We start from the raw sequence: 24,997 nt of genomic DNA, 5'->3' as shown, positions 1-24,997 counted from the left end.
GGATGTTCCCTGACTATCCCGGCTTGCCCTTCAGGCAGTTCCTTTGATGCAAACCTACCCCACATTCCCCCTCCTCCTCCGAACCCCAACCCCTTAATAGCCAGTGAGGAAGGATGTTCTCTGCTGCATTCTTCTGCCAAGACACAATCTTGAAACTACATCCCCACTGCCACCCTCCTTCACCCTGCCCAACCCCATCCCCCTGCACCAAATGGCAGGGGAGGCACTTGAAAATAACCACCATGACACAGAGCTGAGAAAAGCCGGCATAAAGCACTTTTATTGCAATAATAAAACTTGAGACTCATATATGGTGCTGGGGGTAGGGGGCAGCAACGATTTCTCTCACCAAATCACTACACAGGACAGCAAAGGGGTGAGAAGGGGCTGAGGGAGGAAAAGCCAGGAAACTCTGAGATCAGCAGAGGGAGCCAAGCATCAAAAAACAGGAGATGCTGAAGCTGCGATGACCAGCATCATTTTCTTAAGAGAACATTCAAAGATTTGTCATGATGGCTGGGCTTTCACTGGGTGTTAAGTCTACAAACAGCACCTTCAATTGAAACTGTCAATTAAAGTTCTTAAGATTTAGGAAGTGGTGGAGCTTGGAAAGTTATGAGATTACAAAATTCCTGAAAGTCCATTAGAAAAACCACAGGACAAAAAAAATAAAAACAAAAAAAATAAGCCAGGCCACAAAGAAGGCTTCAGAGGTCCCTGCTGGCCCAGGGACAGATACCTGTAGTGTCCAGCATCGCAGTGAACATGATCTGCTTTCAAAGGCAGAGGGTTTAAGGGGAGGATGGGGTGGGAATGGTGGAGGCAAAGGCTCTCCCCATTCCCACCTCAGTTTTAGGTAGGGCTTTTAATTTAACCCAAGGACATCTCTCAACTTGGAGAATAATTCAGTCCTCAACAGCGCCTCAAATCTGCTATGGCTTCGCAGCGCAGCAGCAAGAATGTTTAATATATAATAGATAAAAATTTCATCCAAAAAATTAAAATAAAATATTCTTGCAAACCCCCCCCAACACCAATTCCTATTCTAACGTTAACCTATCACTTGTGCTGTTAATACCTGACCATGTACTTAACTGGAAACCTATATCCAAAAGACTGAAACTGAAACTTCACCCCAAAATGAAAACAAAATAAAATGAGTAACTTGAGGTTTATGGCATATAGTTTAGGTAAACACACATACGAGGAGAAAAGGGAAGAGGAAACAGAGGTGTCAGAAGCAAAGCTGAGTGACAGAACACATTCAGTCAGGGCAGATGTCTATACAGAGTGGAGTGGAACACCAGGAAAAGCTCCACATGGATTCATGTGCACACGTCTGGAGGCACCAGATCCCTCCATGGCAGATCTGTTGGGGACAGAAAATCTGTGAGTTTCCAGCAACTCAGTGTTCTCTGTGTGCAGTGGTGGCAGCCACGATGCCATCTGCCACACCAAATCCCTTCCCCAAGAGCTGAGCAGTCTGAGACCAAGCCACTTCTATTCCAGCTGGAGACAGCCAGAAGGCCTTGGGCTGGGTCCCAGGTGAAACAAACTTTCTGCTTAAATTGATGTGTGTGTTTGGTTTTTAATCTAAGGTTAAGTTTGCCTTGCTAAGGACAGCAGGAGGGCTGTCCACCCATGCTGCTGACAATACAGCTCCCCACTGTCATTGGGTCTCCAACTGTGCTACATATAGGCATCACCTGGCGGCTTTAAAAAACTCTAAATGCCTGGGTTCTGCTCCCAGTGATTATGATTAACAGGCTTAGGGTTTGACCTGGGCATCAGGAAAGTCTTAAAATTTTCCCTGGTGACTCTAATGTGCAGTCCAGACTGAGAATAAACTGGTCATTCATAATGTTGAGTATACTGGGAAAATATCTCCAATATTCATGCATTCACTCAACTTAAAACTTTCTGGGTTTACCCTTGGACTTTCCTTCCAGACTCTTGCAAGAAGCTGAAACATTCTTTGGCAGTGGGTTGGGAGGGTTACTCAGGGTGACCTGTAGCCTTTATCCCTCTCTCCCCTCCCTCTACCTCATCAAGTTTACAGAAAGCCTGTTCCCAACCAGGAAAATAATTCCAAGGCTCCCTCGAGTACAGTTATGTTCAAAAAATGATTCAGCTCTCAAAGAACAGGAAAGGGAGTTTGGCCTAGGTGTAGACCTTTGGGCAGACAAAGGCTCTCTGTAAAGTGCCAGGGATTCCCTACCAGCAGCAATGACAGGTGAAGAAACCAGAGTTATCAAACTTAACCAGGCCTATATTACCGAGGTATGTATGGTTCAAACTGAGAAAGACAGTTAAAAAAGCCCCTCCACTTACACACACCTGCATTTTGTCTGTGTATAAACAAAATTTACATGTAAGTGCACAACAGGACAAGGTTACAAGTAGCTCTGACTGCCATCACAAATAGGATGGCAGCCATTTGTTGTGGCTTTCAAACAAAAGTGTCCTCACCCAGGCCTTGGCTGTGGCCCTCTGGTTCCTATGGCAGGAGGGGAGCAAATATAAAGGTCTGGGGCCAGTTGGAAGGAAGCCAATAGCATTCATGTGCTTAATGATTCTAACACTTACATGAAAGCTATGTGCTATTAGGATACTGAGTTTAGTTCCTAAGAAATGAGGGTAGAAGAGGGGAAAATCAGCAAACAGGATCTGGTCCTACTTTGCCATTGCCTGGATGTGACCTTGAGTAAGGCCTTTCTCTCTGGCCGTCTCCTTACTGTTGCACAATAAAGGTGATGCAGAGGTCCATGAGATCCCTTCCTAGAACTGTCTGATCTAAGAGCATCCTTTCAACTTCACAAGTATCCTCTGGCTTCATTTCTCCACTTCATGCACTGATAACAAGCTGGCTTGGGGGCCTCAAGTGTCCTAGGTGTGGACCCTGAGCAGGTGGACTGATGCAGTAATGTCTCCCTCATACCATCTAACAGGCAGTAACCACAAACGGCAGTGAGGAGAGAGCTGCAGAAGCTAGGACATGATATTCATGTTCAGAGGACTTTTTCTTCCCCTGTGTCTTCTAGGGTAGAACAAAGTCGTTCATTAAGAGTCTTATTTCCAAAGAACTAAAATGTTGGCACTACAAATTTGGCCTGCATTTCCATAGTCCTCAATTCCATTATAATTTATAAACTACATAGAAAAACACTTCATTTAAACAGCTGCCATCTTCATGAGTTCAACAAGGAGCCAATTCCTTTCCTTAGGGTGACCAATTTTTACATTCAAAGCATATACTAATAACAATGAAAGGATACTCAATACAGAAAGAATGCGGGGGAAAAACAGCCTTGTGGTGTTTTTTGCTGTCTCTGCTGCCCATCAAACGCTGGGCGTAACATGGGAGGAGGAAAGGTAGTGAAGGGCCCTTCAGCGTTCCATTTCCTTACCCAAGAACAGGGAGCTGACGGAGGAGGCCATTCCTGTCATTCCAGTTTTAGAAGCTCCACATCGAAGACGAGAGTGGCATGTGGTGGGATGATGCCTGGGTGCCCAGTGGCACCATAGGCATAATCTGGAGATATAGTCAGTTTGGCTCTCTGACCCACACTCATCTGTGAAAAGAACAAGGAAGACAGACTCAGCTGGACACACGCCCCAACTGTCTCTGTAAGAACAAGAGCTGTTTACCTAGGTGTTCCTTGGCCAGGATGGTTGTGACTTTCCAGTGACTCTGCAGCTGCACAGGCATCACCACCTCCTTGTGCAGGACCTGGAGGTTGGCAGTCAGATTCCATGACCCCTGCATCTCACTCCAAGAGGTCCAATAGCAGTTCAGAACCCCTCTTGACTCTCAGAAGGGTCAGGCCCTCAACCTTTCTACCCAAGTCTTTTTTTTTTTTTTTGAGACAGAGTCTAGCTCTGTCGCCCAGGCTGGAGTGCAGTGGCCAGATCTCAGCTCACTGCAAGCTCCGCCTCCCGGGTTTACGCCATTCTCCTGCCTCAGCCTCCCGAGTAGCTGGGACTACAGACGCCCGCCACCTCGCCCGGCTAGTTTTTTGTATTTTTTAGTAGAGATGGGGTTTCACCATGTTAGCCAGGATGGTCTCGATCTCCTGACCTCGTGATCCACCCGTCTCGGCCTCCCAAAGTGCTGGGATTACAGGCTTGAGCCACCGTACCCGGCCTCTACCCAAGTCTTAATGACTAATGCTAGGCAGGTAACATTCCAGATGTCTCACCACCTAGTCCTTCAGTGGTCAAAGGACACATTAAGTGACATCTATGCTCTTCTTGAAAAAGGAATACTCCATATAGGAAAACTTCAAAAAAGACAGTATGACTTTCTGGGCTACATAATAGCATGTACTGTACACCATTTGTGAAAATATTGGTATACCTACAACAGAAAACATCTTTGGAAGGACATACCAGACTTTTGCTGTGAGGAGAACAGTATGGATAGTGAGTGACCAGTAAGGAGAGATTTTTACTTTAAAAAATATATTTGTGTATATTTTCAGTTTCAAATTAAATACACAAATAAGTATAAATTTCTACTTTCTGGACAGTGACCAGGTTCTCTGCGGTATTTCCATCTTTTGACTTATCTTTGCTTTTGGTCTCCTTGTGTATGTTCCTGGTCGGAAGACTCCACCGGATAAAGGATGAATAAAGAGCAAGCTCCAGGCTGTGAAGTGTCTAATTCTTGCTCCCCTCAGAAGTTGGGACATGTTGGAGAAAGGTGGTAAGGACAGTGAAGTATGCCTTTACCTTGTACAATTCAAAACAATCATATCCCTTGACTCAGCAATTCTATTTCCAGAATATTCTGCTAACAACTCAAAAGTCCATCATAGAAGGAGTGGTTTCAAAGGCACATCCACACCAGGGATTAGTCATTAGAAAGAATATAGTGGTGGCTTTAAATGTATTAACATGAAAAGATGTCCAAGATCGATGAAAAAAAGCTGCCAAAATAGTCCTTGTGGCAGGATTCCATGCCTGCAAACACGTAAAACCAAAACAATATCAAAAGGAAAGGAAAAGGGGCACAAGTCAATCTCCCTTTCTTCCTGTGTTTTTAACTCACTTGCTGAAAAAATACGCTGTGAAGAATTTAAAAGATGTTTTATGTAGATCTCAAACTACCCAGACTTCTCACAATTGACAGGGCTGTGACTGACCCCAAAGCACCAGTTAAAGGGGGAGTCAGGCATCTGTCCAATACTCAACCATGCCTCTCCAAGCCTGGGAAGTGAAGTATGCTGATAACACTATCTCGATGGCAGATATAGCACTCAATACATACAACGCAGTGATTGTTCCAATGCTGGAACAGTCATAGAAGATGGGTTGTGGTATGAACAATGGCTGGCATGCAAGATGGGGGATGGGCTACAGATCCAAGAGCCAGCCAGACTAGGGAGACAGAGGCAAAAAGCTATGGTTGGCAAGGTTTCCCAAGGTAAGTAAACTACAAAGCCTCTTCCTCACACTGCCAACCCTCTGCCCTGCAGGAACAGAAACCCAGACACCTGGGAGTGGGAAGGCTTCAAGTTCCTGAAAGTTGAGCAGTTTATTTGGAGATAAATCAGTGGTATTTTATAGAGGAAGTAGAGCAATGTGTATTCTGGAAAACAGAGAGACAGAAATCTCTCTTTTCATCTTGATTAAATTTCTAATTCTCCTCAGTGAGAGGGAAGCAAACTAATTACCCATCATGCAGAGCCTAATTATAAAGTTCCCTGGGTCTCAGGTCACTGAAAAACATCGCTTTACCTGGTTAGAGCCAAGAAAAAATTCCTAGGTTTGATGAAAAGACAGAATCCAACTAAAATTTGGCAACCCTGGGTCCCTATTGTCTCCTGGGAATTTTGTAGTGTTGGCAGAACAAAAGCTGTTTCCACAAATGGGGAGAAAAGAGATTAGGAAACACACTCAAGACAAACAAAAGGACTTTCTGCCTAAGTATGACCTCTCAGAAGTGGTCTGACAAAATATGGTTAATAGTAAGATAAATACAAATTAAAACTGATGTCATTTTTTACTCATACTGTCCTGAGGCCAAAGATTTAACAATACACTGTGATGCTGGGGCTGGGAGGAGACTGCACCTTCATAGGCTGGTGGTGGCAGTCCAGACTGCAAACCCTAGAGATGGCAACTTGGCAAGACCTGTCAAAAAACACTGCGCACAGCTTTTGAGCCCCTCAACCCCACTTCTGAGAATATGTCCTATGGCAACATGTGCACACATGGAAAATAAAGTCTGTACAAGGCAGCATTGTTTATAATAGCAAAATACTGGAAATGATTCAAATGCTCATTAATAGGGCACTAGCCAAGTAAATTTTAGCACACTTACATAAAGGAATACTATGCAGCTATAACAGAGCTTACTCCTCTTTTTTTTTTTCTCTTTTTTGAGATGGAGTTTTGCTCTTGTCATCCAGGCTGGAGCACAGTGGCGCAATCTCAGCTCACTGCAACCTGTGCCTCCCAGGTTCAAGCGATTCTCCTGCCTCAGCCTCCCAAGTAACTGGGATTACAGGCACCAGCCACCACGCCCGGCTAATTGTATTTTTAGTGGAGATGGGGTTTCACCATGTTGGCCAGGCTTGTCTTGAACTCCTAACCTCAGGTGATCCACCCGTCTCGGCCTCCCAAAGTGCTGGGATTACAGCGTGAGCCACCGTGCCCAGCCTACTCTTCTTTTATGTACTGGTATTGGGAGTGTCAAAAATGCATTAAGTGAAAAAGTAAACTGCAAAACAGTATGTGTGTGAAAGCAAGAAAAAAGTTATGTTTTTATACGTGCTTAAACGACAGTACAAGAAGCATTAACAACAGGTGCTTCTTGTGGGGATATTGGTCAGATGGGATGGGATGAGACTTTTCACTTTTTTTATTTTTGAACCGTAGAAATATGCCACCTATAAAAATAATATAAAAGGTAAATACTAGGAAGCAAAACAAAACAAATGAGAGAGCATACCTGGGCAACCCCTTCTTCCCAGCCTCGGATCACCTCTTGCTTGCCTAGCATAAACTTAAAGGGCTTGTTTCTGTCCCGGGAGGAATCAAATTTCTTTCCATCTTCAAGCATCCCTGTGAAAAAGGCCACTGTAACATGAGCAACAGAGTAATGACATAAGGCAAATCAGAGACCAGCAGCAGAGCACTCATCAGAGATGCCAGTGCTGAAGAGTCTGGCAGGAACTGCGGTACATAGGGAGGGTTTCCTGTGACCTCACTGGGCATCTAAGGAGTTGAGGTAGCCCTACTCCAGACCTGTGAATGCTCTTCCCTGACTCTAAGAAATTAAGTCATCTACAAAAGGACTCCACGTACCAGAGGTGGGTGGCAGTCCACCTTGTTCTGGAGATGGGGAGTATAAACTTCCTCCTGCCCTGACTCTCCTAGCACCCTGTGGATTTTCTCCCCAACTAAAAATAACTGTGGTCCCTTGAGGTGCACACAATGTCTAGAAGTCAAACAGTGCAAGAAGCAATATTCCTTCCCAAAACCCCCATCATCTTTCACATGTAATGTGTTTATATATTGCTCCGCCATTGTTCAGTGCAGGCAAATCCCCCTCCACCATCTGCCACCCCCATGGTCTCCTCTGTGGTACACTAATTGTGACCTACACACATTGCTGTTCTCCAGGCTGTGGGTCAGCACTATGGGATGTGATAAGAAGAAGCTGTAAGGCAAGCTTTCACCCGCATTCTAGTGCCAAGTGTCTCACATCAACAGGGAACCTGGGGCATAAAGCTGGGCCCTTATAGTCTGGTTCCTGAGTTGTCATAATTTTCCTGGGAAAAGTAAAAACCAACCTGGGCTGAAGTAGAGAAATGAAAGAATTTGTGCAGCATTCATCCCATTTATTTTATCCAATGCTGCCCCAGAAAACAATCTGTGCTCATTTTTGCACAGCTAATCCTTTGTAACAGAGATAACTGAAGAGAACAGCAATACTAAGGAGGTTGAAATGGTTGCCCTTGAAGAATTAACTTAGTAAACCCAGCCAACTGCTAGCAACTCTGTGGGCAGTAGTTCCACTCTGAGTTACTCTAAATGGGCTAGGCGCTTTCCACACGTGAACTAATTCAATTCTTTCTCCACAGCACCATCCCCATTTCACAGATGAAGAAACTGAGGCAGACAGGGAGAAGTGAAGTAGCTTGCCAAAATAGTAAAACTACATTATAAATTAGAAACCCAAATACCATGCTCCTTCTACTATCCCAGTTTCCCAGAAGTGGGACAAGCCACGACCGCGCCTTCCAATAAAAGGGGAACTCCAGAGATGCTATGAGAAAAGAGGAACAGACATCTGCAATAGTTATCTGCAACTTCCTTTTCAAAAACACCATCAGCATTGCTTTCTCAGGAAGCCACTGCCAGCCTATTGTGATAGCTGACACTGAGTTCCTGCAAATTCTCTAATTAGGATCCCAGATTGGAGGGTCAGCCAGTGGTTAACATATAATGGACACAAAACTGATTTTATTGGAAGACTGGGGGTGGGCACTCACCATGGTTCTAAGCATTACTTAGAAAATCCATAAAAACATTACAATTCTGTTGTGTAAGAGTTTAGGAAAAAACGAAAATCCTGACAAAATTCCAACCTAAAAAACAGTGTCAACACTTGTAAGTAGGATGGGGAGGCACAGATGAATTGGCAGAGTTATCACAGCTATTGGACTATGGGGACTTTAACAAAGTAAGAAACGGGTGGGGGTTGGGTGGTGGTATCTTAAGAGAGCAGGCGTAGAGACGGATGTCCTGGGGGCAGAATGGGTACTAATGCTGCCTGGACCTGGGAGCTGAGGACTAAGGTAGACAGGAGGGTGGGGACCCGTACCTGCTCCAAGGAACTGGTGCCCCTGAACTGGTGAGCTGGGGTATGCATTTAGCTCATTCGTTTACCAGAATGCAGTCACCACCTGATGAAAGAAATGACTAATGGCAGGACTTGAACAGTTCTCTATAAATAAGTACCTGGGAGAGGAACAAGTCTCCAGGCTCCACAATACCCACCAAACACACTGCCTTTACCCATTTCAAGCTACACTTCTTACATGGAACCCAACCCAACCAACCTCAGAGGTAAGGGTAAAAGCAGGCAATCAACAGCTATGATTCTCCATTCCCTGGCCAGGCAGGGAGCCTTTCCATCCACCCTCATGAGACTGCTTGTAACAGAAATAAGGAAACCAACTCCAAGGCTCAGTAACCCACCCAAGATCAGAACCACTGAGTGGCAGGGCCTGTGAGCCACAAAGAAGATTGAAAACCAGAAAGAGCTTCTCTCTGGTCTGTGTTATTTTAAGAAAAACACACCCATAGGGGCCACCTGGAACCAAGGCTGTGGCACCCTCACCTTCCTTTCTAATTAAAACATCAACTTCCCAGGAGCAACAACAGCCTGGCCCAGCAGATGAACTGGAATCAATCTAAGCCGCTCCCCTATGCCAGGGCTGGTGTGGGGTAGGCATATGGGCCAGTTTGGGCACTAACACCTACTTAGTTTGGGCACTACTTTACCTGCTGTGAAGTCTACTGGGATCTTCCAGGAAAGTCCTACCTCATTAGTAAAAAGAAAAACAAAGACTCAGGAAGAAAGTTCCTGCTCCCCCTGTTGAATGTTGTCATGTAAAGATAAGAGGTTTGGAGCATGGCAGTCACCCTGTGACTGAGAAGGCCAGGCATACCACAGGGCGGTCATTCCAGTGCTCTCAGTCAGCCCCAAACCACTTCCCTCAAGACTCATGTCCTGAGGTGACTGAAAGTGTGCTCTAAAGGCAAAACTATGGTAACAGTCAACAGCTCAGTGATTGCCAGGAGTCAGGGGTAGAGGGAGGGAAGAACAGATGGAACACAGAGAATTTTTAGGGCAGTGAAAATGTTCTGTATGATACTATATATAATGGACACATGCCATTATACACTTGTCCAAACCCACAGAATGTACACCACCAAGAGTGAATCCTAATGCAAACTACGGATTTTGGGTAATCATAATGTGTCAATGCAGGTTTGTCAATTGCAACACATGTACCATTCTAGCGGACAGTGTTGATAATAGAGAGGGTACGCATGTTTGGGACCAGGGGATATATGGGAAATCTCTGTATTTACCTCTCAATTTTGCTGAGAATCTAAAACTGCTCTTAAGAAAGTCTTACAAAAATAAAGAAGTCTGCTTTGCCTTACATTGGGTCTTCAGTTACCTGCAGCCAAATGAACACAACTGGCGTGAGGTTAACCTTTATTTGACATTTAGTGAGCACACTATAATATAGTGCTGTCACGAGAGGAATAACAAAGAAATGGAACTCAACAACCAAAACCACAAAGAGCTATCCCTGATCTGTGACAATGAGATCAGTGTCTCATGTCAGGACCCAGTACACATACCCACATTTTGTCTGTGTATAAACAAAATTTACATGTAAGTTACTACATGGAATATACTTCTCATTTTTAAAAAGAATGCTGATTGTGACCCACTAAATTTATTTAATGATACATTAATGGTTCATAACCCACAATTTGAAAAGTACGGTATACCTATTAAAAAATTAGCCTATTTCTTGCCAGACTAGAACCCGGCCCTGACCTGTGCCAAGACTGTATTTTGATTGTAATGAAAACCACAGGGTACTGAGACAGACTCCCTAAACTTCCTTTTTATCCCTGATCAAATGCAATGCCAAGCAACCTCCAGACACTACATGCATCAATGTATCAATGTTGCTTTGCCTGAGGTGAGATACTTCAACTCTCTGACTGGTACCAGACTAGGAGCACAAGGCGGGACACAGCCTGAATCTGCTGCTGAGCCAGCATGGAGATGTGTATGTTCTTCAGTGGAAACTCTGGCTCTGTGTAAGGATGCCTGTCTAATCCCAGCTCTCTTAGGCCTATCTTGGACACTGAGGGGCAAGCCTCTCCCTAGTATCTTAAAACCATAAAAGCCAGGAAGCAGGATTTCTAAGTAAAGGAACTTTAAGCAGGACCTTTGCCTAGGATCTTAATTTTCCTATGCTATTTTGGATGCTCTGTTGTCCCTGGGAAAGGGGCATGAGCCTTGCTCCAGAATTTCAGACCACAGTCACCAACTGTCAATCTCATCTACTTTCTAAGGAGAAATCTTCACAGGGAAGGGGTGGGTGGTGGCAGTGGTGTTGGGGTTCCTCAAGTCCAAGGAGAGGATTTCCCACAATCAAGTCCGAAAGCTAAACAATAATCCCAAGAAATGGGTGGGGTGGTGTGTAATTAAGTGGGTGTCACACAACTGGCACAAGCTATAGGACAAGGAGAAGGAAGGCTTCCCCAGTGGGGAGGAACAGGCCACCTATCTACGGCCGTAAGTTGTCAAGCTGGGGGAGAAGGTGAAAGCAGTGTTTGTTAAGCTGGAATGAGTATGCATATAGTATTTTCAGGGGTAGGAATTATGCTGTTCAGTCTGTAATGTCAAAACAGGTAGTGAGAACTTCCATTTCTGGTCACGGTGGAGGACAGGGATCAGATGTTCCTGAAACAACCAACAACCAACCAACCAACCCCTTCCTCCCTGCAAAAAGTCCCACAAAAACCTAAAAACCACCTAGACAAAATAGCTACAATGATGCTTTATAGGACACCAGACATCTGTAATGAAGAACAACAATCCTGAGACATGGGAAACAAGGCCAGCCCTATATCCTTGGGATTTTCCAGGGAGAGGGGCCTGGCGTGGAGCTCAAGGCACCTAGAGTCCATAGGACAGAGTACCAGCAGGAGAGAGCTATACAGAGATCCCAGAGATCTGCAGAGGGTCCTCTTTGAGTATTCAGCAGAGTCCCTCTCAGTGCATGTATCTGAGGGAACTACTCAAGGCCAGGAAAAGAACTATCCAAAAGGCTTAGAGGAACAGTATCCAGCGCCCACACAGGGCTGCGATTACTGCTTATTACCCCCAGTCAAACTGGAGAAGTTCATGATTGACGCAGCACTGGACAGAATACTCAGGAAGATCTTGCCTATAGTAGGAAATAATCAGCCCTAAACTGAGCTCTAGACCTACCTAACAAATCACAAAAGCAAGACTCACAAGCATCAAACGGTTTCCAAGTAACTTAAATGCTTCTCGGTATAAAACTCAGGTAAATGTATAGGAATAAAAATATCCAGCACCCCAAAAGGTAAAATTCACACTGTCTGGCATCCACAGATTACCAGGCATGCAGAGAGGCAGAAAACAGGACCCACAATGAGGAGACATATCAATCAATTGAAAGCAACCCAGAACTAACACAATGTTAGAATTAGTAGAGGAGGACCATAAGACTCCAACTTTCAGAGATGAAAACTACAATATCTGAGATGAAAATTACATTGGGCTAAAATGACAAAATATCCACACATAACACAGTAAAAACTTTACACCATTATCAAGCATTAACTCAAAATGGATCCTAGACCTAAATGTTAAGTACTAAACCTATCAAATTTATAAAAGAAAACATAGGAAACACCTTTGTGACCCTGAGTTAGGCGAAGATTTCTTAGTATGATGTCAAAAAGCACTATCTATAAAAGAATAAATTGAACTTCATCAAAATAAAACAATTTTTGTACTTTAAAAAGCACTGTTAAGAAAATGAAAAACAAGCCATACACTGGGAGAAAACTTTTGCAAAGTAGATATTTGATACAGGACTTATATCCAGAATATAACAAACCACCAAAATTCAACAATTAAGAAAACCAATAAAAAAGGGCTAAAGATTTGAACAGATACTTCATTGAAAAAGACAGAGGGCAGGTAAGCATATGAAAAGATGCTAGACATTCTTAGTTATTATAACAATGCAAATTAAAACCACTAGGAAATGCGTCTACCACCACTGATTAGAATGAGTAAAGCTAAAAAGACTGACCACGACAGGTATTAGTGAGGATGTGAAGGAACTGGAATTCTCATACACTGCTAGTGGGAATATAACATAAAGCTTCAGAAAACAGCTTGATAGTTAAGTTAAACATACACCTCCCCATATGACCCAACCATTCTAATCTTGAGTATTTATCCAAGTGAAATAACAGGCTTTGTCCATAGAAAGACTTGTACACAAATGTTCAACGCAGATTTATTAGCAATAGCCAAAAACTATAACCCAAACATCCACCAACGGTGGTAAATACAAATATCTATATATAGAAAATTATTTAGCAACAAAAAGGAACAAACAATTGATACATTGGACAATACAGATGAATCTCAAAATAATTATACCAAGTGAAAGAAGGCAGACAAAAGAGAACATACTGTATGATTCCATTTATATAAAACTTGAGAAAATGCAACGAATCTACACTGACAAAAAAGCACATCAGTAGTTGTGACAGGAAGGTAAGGAGGGGTGAATTCAAAGGGGAACAATGACACATCAAAATTTACGAAGCTGTACATTTTAAAAATGTGCAGTATATTGGATTTCAATCATGCCTCAATAACTTTTTTAAAAAAGGAAAAGAAAAAAAAGTAGGCAATGGCATTTACTAAAATCCTGTATATGTTTAGCTCCTACATCCACACTGGCAATGAATGAAAAGTGCTTCCTCTCTTTGGGGAGGGAACAGGTAAAGCAGGTAGCAAGTCAAGTCTCAGCAGTTGCTCCAATTCTAACTCTGGAGATCACTTGTGCCAGGAGTTGGAGCCCTTGAACAGTGAAACCACCTGCCAAGTTAGTGCCATAATTTCCTAGAGAAAGCGTGCCCTGCTGAGAGAAGGCAACTGAGGTTACAGCGCAGATGCGACAGCTGACAGTCTTTAAACTCTAAAGGCCACTCAGGATAAAACATCACAAGCATTGCCTTCTAACTGCAGAATTGACCGATTTCATTCCTGGTCATACAAGCCTATAACTCATGCCTAAGAAACTGCCTGGAATAGCTCCATATTCTTGATTTCAAGTATATAGTCTTGGCTCTCCTGACTGAAAGCAGCCCAAGCTCACAGACCTGGCCTGCGTTCTGTGTCCTGGTGGCACTGTGGTGCTGGTACTCAAGAGTACTCTTGGATTTGCTTTACTTGCATGATTTTAAAGAATCAGAAGGACAAGCATGAGGCCTTCATATTTAGACCTTCATCCCTATATGGTAACAAGAATACGAGGGGTAATCACAGAATGGTAGTCTTGTCTTTAAACGCCTTTAATTACTAATCAGTGAGAAAAAATGTGAAAATGTGCTCCAGTTAAAAGTACAAGACCATGAAAGGAGCCAAAGCTATGGCTGCATACAAAGGCTGTTGATGTCATCTTCGCCTGGGTCTCCTCCCGAACTGAAACCCTTGAAAAGGGAGCAAAGGGTTTAAAAAACAAGACTGTGCAGAGAGTCTCAGGTCTGTCTACCACACAGCAGCCTGCTCTTTCCTGTTGCTTATCAAGGAATCAGCAGAGGGAGACCTGGCCAGCAGCTCCTGGGCAGCAAAGTATCTCCGGACTGTGTTCCTGGTAGTTGGCTCAAGCCACTGAAGCAGTGGTTAAGACTCGAGACCTGGAGATTCACAAGGACCACTGGGATATTATTTCACTAATAACCCAATAGAAATGGAGTCACTTCCAGGGTACTCTGCTTTGGGGAAGGGCAAAGTCCCATATACCTTCTACTGGGTAAGGAAAGAGGACTAAAGAAGGCACCTCTACAGACTTACGGCTTCACTACTTGTCGTGAAAGCTCATGACTCACAATGCAGTTTATAGTTGCTCATGAATCTTTGCAGGAGTGTTTCCTATAGGCGGCATTTTACAGGGACCAAAATATGAGAAGTTTCAAGATTAAAAAACGACGACGACTAAACTAAACTAAAAATCAAACATAACAAAAAACCAGAATATCCTAAGCCCCAAACCTTCAAAATAAAATAAAGTCCTTGCCATTTATAGTTTGGAAAGGGACAAAGGACTTCTACTTTCAACACGCAGGTGAGTTTCTTAATGACAAAAAGTACAATGAGGCCAGCTGCGGAGGAGGCTCATGCCTGTAATCCCAGTGCTTTGGAAGGTCAAGGCAGGAGAATCACTTGAGGCCAGGAGTTTGAGACTGGCATGAGTTTGCGACCAGCCTGGGCAACACAGCAAGACTCATGTCCCCAATCCTGTTTCTGCAAAAAATTTTTTAAAAAATTAGCCAGACATGGTCCTAGCTACTTGAGTGGATGAAGTGGGAAGATCGCTAGAGCCCAGACGTTTGAGGTTTCAGTGAGCTATGAGTGCGCAAGTGCACTCCGGCCTGGGCAACAGAACAAGACTCTGTCTCTTAAAAAAAAAAAAAAAAAAAAAAAAATGTAATGGTTGAATGGATGGAGGTATGGGGGAGCCAGTGTTTTTCTGCAGCTTTGCATTTGAAGCCATTCCCAGATGGGTGTACAGCTCCAGGTCTAATGGGTTTAGCTGTTTGCTTTCCCTCTTCTTCTTATTAGATACAGAAGCTCTCTTAACCACCTTTTACTTAGCTGCCTTACTTGGAGACTCATAAAACTCAAAGCCTTCGTACCCCAGCATGGTGAAAAGCACTCCCCTCATGCTTTAGTCTCTAGCTCATCATCACTCCTTCATTCCCACATGAGTTCTAGGTTCACAAAGGGAGGAGTGGTTAGCTGTGTTTGTCCCCAAATCCATTTATGGTAGCTATATTTACTGTGTTAAAGATAATATGATTAAATAGTATGTAAATCAATAAAATGAGTGTGAATACAAACAATGGTTCTAGCTGACTGCTGGGAAAGACTCAATAAAGGCAAGTCACTAAAAAACCATTGCTAGTGAATCATATGGGAGACTACATTTAGAGAAAGAAATCTTAAAAATCTGGAGAGGTTTGGTTTTTAAATGTTCTCACAATAGTCTTTGCTCTACTTTAAAAAAGGTCAAATTGGTTTTTGCTAGAACTGTGATGGAAAACTCCACTAGCAGAGCCATACTCAAATATAAAGACATAGTCCTTTAGCAAATGATTTATGTTAGGGTTTCAAATAAAATGTTTATAGAAGGCATGTCACTTTTATGTTAGCGTACCAACTACCTACTTGTCTCAATCATGATGGGTAAAAAGGGATTCTCCATTTAGATAGGCAAAAGATACAAATTCAAATCTTACATTCTTATTCCACTTCTGGGTCTCTGTGGCTGCATTCCAGCACAACCTCCCTGAAGTGGCGTTCTGAGAACTCCTTACGAGTGAAGGGTATGACCAAAGGTCCAAGTGTCTACCCAAAGAGGGAACCAGCTCACTCTCACCATCATTTTCCTGAGATCACAAACAGTGCAAGCACATTTCCCATATATGGTATGGAAATGCTTCTAACCTTTGGCTAAATCCCTTTAGATCCTATAACCAAAAGCGTATTTTCAAAGGCAGGACCCATGATGGGAAGAATATGCAGGATCCAACGGCAATAAAAAGAACAGACCAGAATGCATGCACTGTGGGTGTGTCTCTCCATTTTCCATTTTAATCACAATATAAGTAAGAGGGGCTACTACCACATTATATCGCATGGGGAGGGGGAGAAAGAAATACCACTAGGCTGGGCGCGGTGGCTCACACCTGTAATCCTAGCACTTTGGGAGGCTGAGGCGGGTGGATTGCCTGAGCTCAGGAGTTTGAGACCAGCCTGGGCAACATGGTGAAACCCTGTCTCTACTAAAATACAAAAAATTGGCCGGGCATGGTGGTGTGTGCCTGTAGTCCCAGCTACTTGGGAGGCTGAGGCAGGAGAATTGCTTGAACCTGGGAGGCAGAGGTTGCAGCGAGCCAAGATTGCACCACTGCACTCCAGCCTGGGTGACGGGGTGAGACTCCATCTCCAAAAAAAAAAGAAAGAAATACCACTTAACAGTAGCTAGCTGGAGGTGGTAGAAATATGAAGTTTCTATAGGGTATAACGGTTAAAAGCATGAGTTCTGGACCTCTGTTACAGACTATTATTACAACTCCCTCCCTGGTCTCTCTGCTTCTGCCCTTGCTCTCCTAGTTTAAACCTGACACAGCAGCCAGACCCTACTACCCCTCGGCTAAAAAAACTCCTGTGACTCCCCATCTCAAGAGATAAAGCTCCTAAAATGGCCTACAAGACACTCTAAGAGCTGTCAAGCCTCCGCTCCTACCACCATCCCTCTGACTTCACCTCTGATTACTCTCCTACTTCTCCAGTCCCAGAACATTGCTTCCTTATGTTCTACATACACACCAGGGATACCCCCACCTGTGGGCCTTTGCATTTGCTGTTCTCTGTGCCTAAAATCATATTGCTCAAATAGTCACATAGGTTACATCCTTACCTCCTTCCAGTCTTTGCTCAAATGTCACTTTCTCATTGAGGCCTTTGCCAATCTATCTAAAATCTCAACCTTTTCCTATTCCCTCCTTAACACTTACTAGCTTATACACAAGTCTTGCTTATTAATCACATTTATTATGCCCTTTCCACTACACTGTAAGATGAAGGCAGGAACTGTGTCTTCTTCACTCCTAAATTATTGGTAGCCAGGACAGTGTCTTGCACAGAGCAGACATTCATCAAGTACTTACAGAAAAATCAAAGGTACCCTTTTCTCCTCCTGACTTGTGTATATACTTGGAAGATGCTTTCCTCCTGCCTGACTGCACCATACACACCAAAACCAGATGGCACTTCCTCCAAGAACTTCTAGCCTATAGGTATAGATTGCTTGAGGTACTTTCATTGTAACTGACCATTCCCTACAGGGTAAGCACCTTAAGAGCAACACTGAGGCTTTGCCCAGCTCCCTATATATTCACTGAGTGACTGAGGGAATGCCTGGTCCTAACTGGCCATTCATTCAGTCACTGAATAGCTACTCTATGCCAAGACTGATGGGGAGACCCTGGAGAACAACACTAGTGTGGGTCTGGCCTCCTGGAGCCTGCAGTCTGTTGGGGAAACAGTAGATGTTTAACTACATGGATCCTGACTATGATGGAGGCTAAGAAAATAGATGGGTGCATTGTTGCAGAATTAGAAGCATGCATGTACGCATGCGAAATGTTACTTAAACTGTGCTATAAAGAACAGAAAAGAGCCTGTCATGCAGTGGGGAGTGGCAGCAGTGTGGTGGCACCTAAGCAAAGGGGCAGAGACCTCCATGGGGGAAAAGGCTTGGAGCATTCGAGGAACGCAGGCCAAAGTAGCTTGAGCTCCTGGGAGAGGAAGAATAAATATAACAGGAAGAGACAGTAGCATCTAGGAACTGGTTATTTCTACCTCCCTGACTTTCTGCACTGCTAGAATACACCTGGTCAAAATCAAAGGGGTCCAGGAGAGGGAATGCAGAGACTTGGTTAAGCTTCTTAGCAGGAGAACAAAACAAAAAAAAAAGAAGAAAAAATAGAAGTAAAAATAAACAAATGTCGCCATGAGCACCAAAGGGAGAACTGGATGCTATGTGATTAAGTTATTCAGAATAACCTTGGCTTCTTCCATGGGAAATAGCAGGTGACAATATTTTTAGAGAAAATTCCAAGGCAGACAAATGATTTCCAGTTTATGGATACAATAAACCCCTCAGTACTTCATAAAAGTCAGTTTAAGCACTAAAAATGTTCTAGTTAAAACATCTGTGAGTAAATAGGTGAATTTATGGTATGTAAATTATATTCAATAAAGCTGTTAGCAAAAAAAAAAAAAAAAGGTCATGGACCCCACTGAAAGGAACTAGAGATCTTTGAAAGATGGCTGACAACTGGACCAGAGTAGTGAAACCGAGAAATGGATGAAGGAATGGTGGGAGCTCAAAAAGGTACTGGAGCCAGCTTGAAGGGCTCCTACTGGCCAAATTTAGGATGATATTAGCATCAAAAAGAGTAATAGGTATCACTGATCTTAAGGCCCTGACAAAAATTTTGAGCCCATAGTATAGTAAAAGCAAATAGAGGGGGAAAAAGTCACTTGCGCCCACTGGGAATGGCAACACCCCATCAGTTGACATTCATTTTTCATTTTAAAAACTGGTAATTAAAGGGTGGGAACGGTGGCTCATGTCTGTACTCCCAGCACTTTGGGAGGCTAAGGAGCGTGGATCACTTGAGGAGTTTGAGACTAGCCTGGGAAACCTGGTGAAACCCCGTCTCTACAAAAACTACAAAAATTAGGACAGGTGGCATGCGCCTCTAGGCCCAACTATTCAGAAGGCCGGATGGGAGGCCGGGATGGGCGTCTGGGAGGTCAAGGCTACAGTGAGCCAAAATCAAGCCACTGCATTCCAGCCTGAGTGACAGAGACACTGTCTCAAAAAATAAAAATTAGTATTTAAAGGGAAAGAATTAGCTTTACCTTATCTTATAGAAGAATAACAGCTAACAAATTTAGAAAAAGTGAAGGAATTTTATAAATCAACACTTTGTGAATGCCAGTTACTTCTTCAGGGGAGAATTATCAGACGGTGTAAACACCACTAGGTGAAAGGCTGATGAGCAAGAGACCATCTATGGTTACCTAGGCACTCCACAAATCACTGCTAATTGCAAAGGGAAAAATGTTCCTTTACAAAAAAGATAAAATTTAGCGTCACAACTAGTGATGTTTCCCATGTGTGCTGAGGATGAAGTACTCACACGAAAAGTTTAAACCGAATCTATTCAGACATTTAAAATATTAAACATCCCGTTCAGAAAATCAAGGCAGGGAACAAGTTAAACAATACCATGAGAAAACAGTAAGACAGATGTGGAGTATTCTATAACTAGCCCGCTGTCTTTGAAAAAATCAGGGTTATTAAGAAAAAAACAGTGTAAGGACCCTTCTGGCCTGAGATTAGACATAACAACCGCGATGAGTGAGGCTCAATGGAACTGTGGTTTTAAAAAAGAGCAACACTTTGGAGACAACTGGGTAGTCTCAATAGGCATCTGCTTCAATTTGTTCAAGCTCTCATAGCCTGTTATATGGTAGGGCCAAGATCAGAACACAGCAAAGAACCCACATCCTCTTTGGGGATCACTGTCCACCTGGCACCACTTCTGCCCACTGCCTGAGCTGGCACTCTACACACCTGGAATACAATCAGTGTCCTGTTTCTGCCTTTGTCCCCAAAAGCCCACTGTCCACACAGCAGCCAGAAGGAGAGGGGGCTGTTAAAATCCAAGCCAGCCAATGGCTCCCACGTGAGTTAGAAAAAGGCAACGTTGGCCGGGCGTGGTGGCTCACGCCTATAATCCCAGCACTTTGGGAGGCTGAGGCAGGCAGATCACGAGGTCAGAAGATCGAGAACATCCTGGCTAACACGGTGAAACCCCATCTCTACTAAAAATACAAAAAAAAAAAAAATTAGCTGGGCGTGGTGGCAGGCGCCTGTAACCCCAGCTACTCGGGAGGCAGAGGCAGGAGAATGGCATGAACCTGGGAGGCAGAGCTTGCAGTGAGCTGAGATCGCACCACTGCACTCCAGCCTGGGCAACAAAGCCAGACGCAGTCTCAAAAAAAAAAGAAAAAGGCAACATTTTTGTAACAACCAACAAGGCTCCACCATCCTCTCATCTCCTGCCACATACCCTCTCATACAATCCACTTCCTGTCCCTCTAACACACCGGTCTTCTTGCTGTTCCTCTAATGCACAGAGCAGGCTCCAGCCTCAGGGTCTTGCACTAGCTCTTCCCTCTTCCTGGGATACTCTTCTAGACAGCCCCACAGCGCCCTCTCCAACTACCTTTGAGTGAATGTTAAAATGCCACTTTTTCAGAGGCCTTTTTCAATCACCCTCACGAAAAGCAGCCAACTTCCCCTCCCATCCCTCACTCTGCTTTAATCTCTCCACAGTGCTTCTTACCACCTGATGTGCCCCATGGCCATACTGTCAGTCTCCTCATCATAAGCGAAGCCCCACCAGATCAGGTCTTTGTCTATTTAGTTCACTAGCCACGTCCCTAGAGCCTGGCTTGCTGCTGTTGCTCAAAAAATATGTGCTGTGGGAAGGCAAATGGTCTTGCTGCAGCCCTGCCCCAACAGCTACAGCCTGCGTGCCTCAAGACAGCACGCATCAGGGGAAGCCATCTGAGGCATCTCTGCTGAGCGTGAGCCTCCCTCCAGACAGATCACTAACTAAGAGACACCTAGCAAGGGAGTGGATGGAATAAAGCAGAGGAGAGGGGGGACGAAGCTAAGGAAAAGCAAGGGGCTTGAGGGAGACTGCAGCAAAGTGGCCACACCTGCCCTGCGAGCCTCAGCAGCCCTCTAGTCAACCTCCTGAGGACATGAGGTTGAGGGGCTCTCAGTTTGTCTCAGTTAGAAGCCGGGAGGCTACACCTGACTTAAACCTGATCCGAAGGACAAAAATCCCAGTTACAGTTACTTTTTAAGAAAAAAGAAAACATTCCTTCAATCCCCTTGAGTTTGCTCTCACAATGGCAGGCACACGGCCTGCTGAAGTAAGTAAAAGAGGTCTAAACCTAGCTGTGTGCCAGGACAAGCTCAACAGTAAAGATGACAAAGCTACTGGAGGCAGCAGGGAGGGGCCGTGAGAATTCACTGGCTCCTAAAGGCACTTACTTGGCAGGTTACCTTTCCACCACCTCCCTCCCACCTCAATGCCTGTCATGCTCCTAGGAGATGCTTAGCTGGTGATAGTGAACTTTGCATTTTCCCTCTGGTACCACAGAGGTTGTGCACGCCTTCCTGAGGCCTCGCTCATGCTGTGCTCTGCTAGGTCACGGAAGTCACCAGAGGGACCCTTGAGAGTGGCATCAAGGTGACTGACAGCCACTAGTGGCATTTAAAGCATCCATGTGGTAAAGGTCAGTCTGTGCTTTGCACACCTGTGATGGCTAAGGGGGGATTCTGGCCACCTTACTTCCATCCCTCTTTCTCTGGACCCATGCCCAAATCAGCAGTAGTGGACACCTGGCAAGAGCTGACCAGATCAAGAGTGTTCACCTTACTCAAACTCTCCTTCTCAGGAAAAGTAACAATCAGAATTACAGCCAAGAAATCTGAGCCAGATACTCAAAAGAAGACAGGGAAGCTGGGCATGGGGAGGGGTGAGGGGTGAGCATGCAGGGGACTTCCACCACCCACAGGTTGGGAGAAGCAGAAAAACACAAATCTCTTAACAGGAGACTACTGAGGCAGTCAGGCAGCAAACAAAACAACAAGCAAACAACGCCAAAAAACAGAGATGAGAACTAGGTGCATCACGATTCCTTCTTTTATCTTCTTGGGGCCCAGTGGGCTTCTGCCTTTGAAAACCCCTAAAACGTTTATGATAATCTCCACCTTCTGATCATGTTCCCCCACGGTGGATTCTGTTCCCAGTGACTTAAAAGCCTTAACTGCTACAGATGAGATCTCACAGTGCCTACCTACTCCTCTCACGCCCCCACAGGTCTCAAACAGGTTATTCCTGGGAGGCTGGTGACAAAGACCCACGGGAACAAAGCCGCCAGCCTGCTCGAAAACAGTCTATTCTGTGAGCATGAGGCAGAGCTGGCTTCTCACTAAGGCGTCTTTATAGGGCTTATCAAAACGACACAAAAAAGAAAGCTTTTGTCCTAATGCACGCCAGGGTCCTGCTGCTGTTCTGGGAACATGTGGGTGGGTGCCACCCGCGAGGAAAACACAGACTTCAAGAGGCACTGGAAACCCTGATGGTGTTCTGGGTCTCATGACCATCTGTTCTCATAGGAAAAGGCTCCAGACATGCTGTGCGGGGATATTTCACCAAGAGGCATGGTGAAGTGCGGCACTGCCCACCCGCTGGGGTCCAGTCCCGTTGGCAGCACCAGAACATGGGTGAGCATGAGGGGCAGACGTGGGAGTGGGTCACAGGCTGCCAAGCACCCTAGTGTGGCTATGTACAAGCTAGGGTGGGGAGGGGTGCGGCAGAAGGCAGCTCCTCACGGCTGGAGTCCCAGTCTTTGCCCCAGTTGGCTGTGGAACTGAATGAACTGCCCACTCACCCCGGCACTGTAAATGGTTATTCTTCTCATCCTTCGGATCAAAAATCACCAAACGGATGCACTTTCATCTACCAGACCTCCCAGGCGCAGGTGCTGACTGTGGCCTACAAGGACAGCTATCTAAAACATCAAAAGCACTTTTCAGATTCTTTCACAGACATGAGACTGCTCCCCACAAAGATGGGTTTCAGTAACTCCTCCTTTGGCAGCATTTTTAAAGTGCTAGTCCTTAACGTCTACCTCCTGCCCCCACTTCTACCCATGGAGAAGGGCCACAGAAATAAAAGGGCATGGGAGGAGGGATGTTGGCTGCCTTTTCCTCTTTCCCGTGAAAGTCATTTCCCTGAATAGAGGGATCCCTCCATGTTTCCATGATTTGGAAGGGAAAGGTGGAGTTTATTCGCGAGCAACTTGGCCAAAACTGCCCACAGCCTACTACTCAGGAGCAAGAGGAGAAGAGGGAGTGGGAAAACAGAAGGAGGAGGAACACAGGAAAGGGTGGGAAGGTTGAGAAAGGGGAAGGAGGAGCGGCAGGGAAGGTTATTTGTATCAACAACTGTGGCTACACCAATCACTCCCACCCTTGCAGGACCAACAGCCCACAGACACGGAGTCTCCGCCAACTCAGCTCTCGCCCTCCCCCCGTCCATACAAACCAGGACGACCTTGTAAGGGCAAAGGAGTAAAAGACGGTCCCAAGGCACACGACTCTGATGTTTGAATTCTGGCTGGGGAGGGGGAGGTGTCTAAAGTTTCCTTTGGCTTATATTATCACTGTTTATTAGCCTTCAGATTCTTTATCTTTAAAATGGAGACGAGAAAAGTCTCTACTTTTAGAAGAGCTGAGGGACTAAATTACACGTGCAGCTTTCGGTCAGCCTGAGGCATCGCTACCACTAAGCCTTGGGTTTGTAAGTGGCTCAAAAGTAAAAAGACGGAAAAAGGCCGTGCAGCTCTACTTCTCCGAAGGCCAGGAAGAGCCAAAGTAATGACTTAGGAAGTGGGATGTCTCCCCACCCGCGGCAAAGGGCCGAATTCCGAGTTCCCCGGAGGAAGCAGCAGCTCTGCAGACTCGGAATTACCTCGTCCTTATCTCCAGTGAAGGGAGGGATGGAAGTGGGGGCAGGGGCACGGAAATGGTACAAATCCTTCCTAATGGTCCCAGGCCAGAGCTCTGACCATTCCTGAAAGTGTGACCTTGGAAAAGTGACTTCGTCTCGCCAAGCCTCAGTTGCCTCATCTGTGCAGTGGGCATAAGGGCAGCATCTAAGGTGCAGAAATGCTTCTGATGGGCTAGATAATGCCTAGCCCGCAGCCAACGCTCACAACAGCCGATTCAGACCCGCCCGGGTTCCGCAAGCCCGAGGCTGCCCGAGCCACCGCCCAGGCCTCAGCCTCAGGCCATGAGGGCCTCGCAGCCGCCACGCCCCGGGCCCCCAGGCCTTGGCGGCCAGCCTCACCCGGGCAGGGGACTGTGGCCCAGGCCCCCACCCCGCCTGGCCCCCGACTCACCGGTGTAGTGCACCACGCAGGTCTGGCCGCGCTTCGGGAAGGTGCGCCCTGAGGAGACATAGACGGGCACGGTGAGCGGATGCGCGCGGCGGCGGTACCCCGGACCGCCGCGCGCCACTACTCACCGTCTCCTGGGGAGATGGTTTCCACCTGCACTCCCATGGCGGCGGCGGACGCTCAGCGGGCGGGCAGCGCGACGGGCGGCGCGGACCGACAGCGACCTGGCGGTGGTTCCACGGCTCTGCCTAGTCCCTGGGCTCGTCGCCTGCGCACGCGCACGCCCCCTCACGCCCAGCCCTGCGTGCGCGCCCCACACGGCGCGCACGTCCCGGAAACCCAGGCCTCCGGAAGACGGACCGGAAGCCCGGAAGCCCCGAGGCCTCCGGAAGCCCCGAGGCCTCCGGATGCAGCTGTGTTTGCCAGGTGACTGCTTCGTTCTCCCGCCCTTCCTCTGTGATTGCAGCGGGTTAAGCATCTCCCTGCCCAAAGAATGGGAGTAATAATAGGGGGTCCGCCAGTCACTGACTGGGTGACTGTCATCAGGTTTCCACT

The 24,997-nt window shown here is 45.6% G+C and overlaps 1 protein-coding gene across 2 annotated transcripts; it reads right to left on the bottom strand.

Annotated features, from left to right (window-relative positions):
* Positions 1-254: 254 nt before the first annotated feature.
* FKBP1A (FKBP prolyl isomerase 1A) lies at positions 255-24,775 on the bottom strand. 2 transcript variants are annotated; one of them, XM_023220354.2, is made up of 5 exons: positions 24,571-24,775; positions 24,446-24,493; positions 6,956-7,068; positions 3,408-3,572; positions 255-1,369 (listed from the first exon to the last, which is right to left on the bottom strand). In XM_023220354.2, exons 1-4 carry the CDS (start codon positions 24,605-24,607, stop codon positions 3,444-3,446), a joined length of 327 nt encoding a protein of 108 aa, XP_023076122.1. In that variant the 5' UTR covers positions 24,608-24,775; the 3' UTR covers positions 255-1,369; positions 3,408-3,443. The 2 variants fall into 2 exon arrangements, with proteins under 2 accessions (XP_023076122.1, XP_023076124.1); XM_023220356.2 differs by lacking the exon at positions 6,956-7,068.
* Positions 24,776-24,997: the final 222 nt, after the last annotated feature.

This window comes from Piliocolobus tephrosceles, chromosome 20 (assembly GCF_002776525.5).
Source record: "Piliocolobus tephrosceles isolate RC106 chromosome 20, ASM277652v3, whole genome shotgun sequence".
In the NCBI taxonomy this organism is placed as follows: Eukaryota; Metazoa; Chordata; class Mammalia; order Primates; family Cercopithecidae; genus Piliocolobus; species Piliocolobus tephrosceles.
The sequence above is the reverse complement of the archived record's forward strand: the minus strand, read 5'-3'. Positions and strand labels throughout refer to the sequence as shown.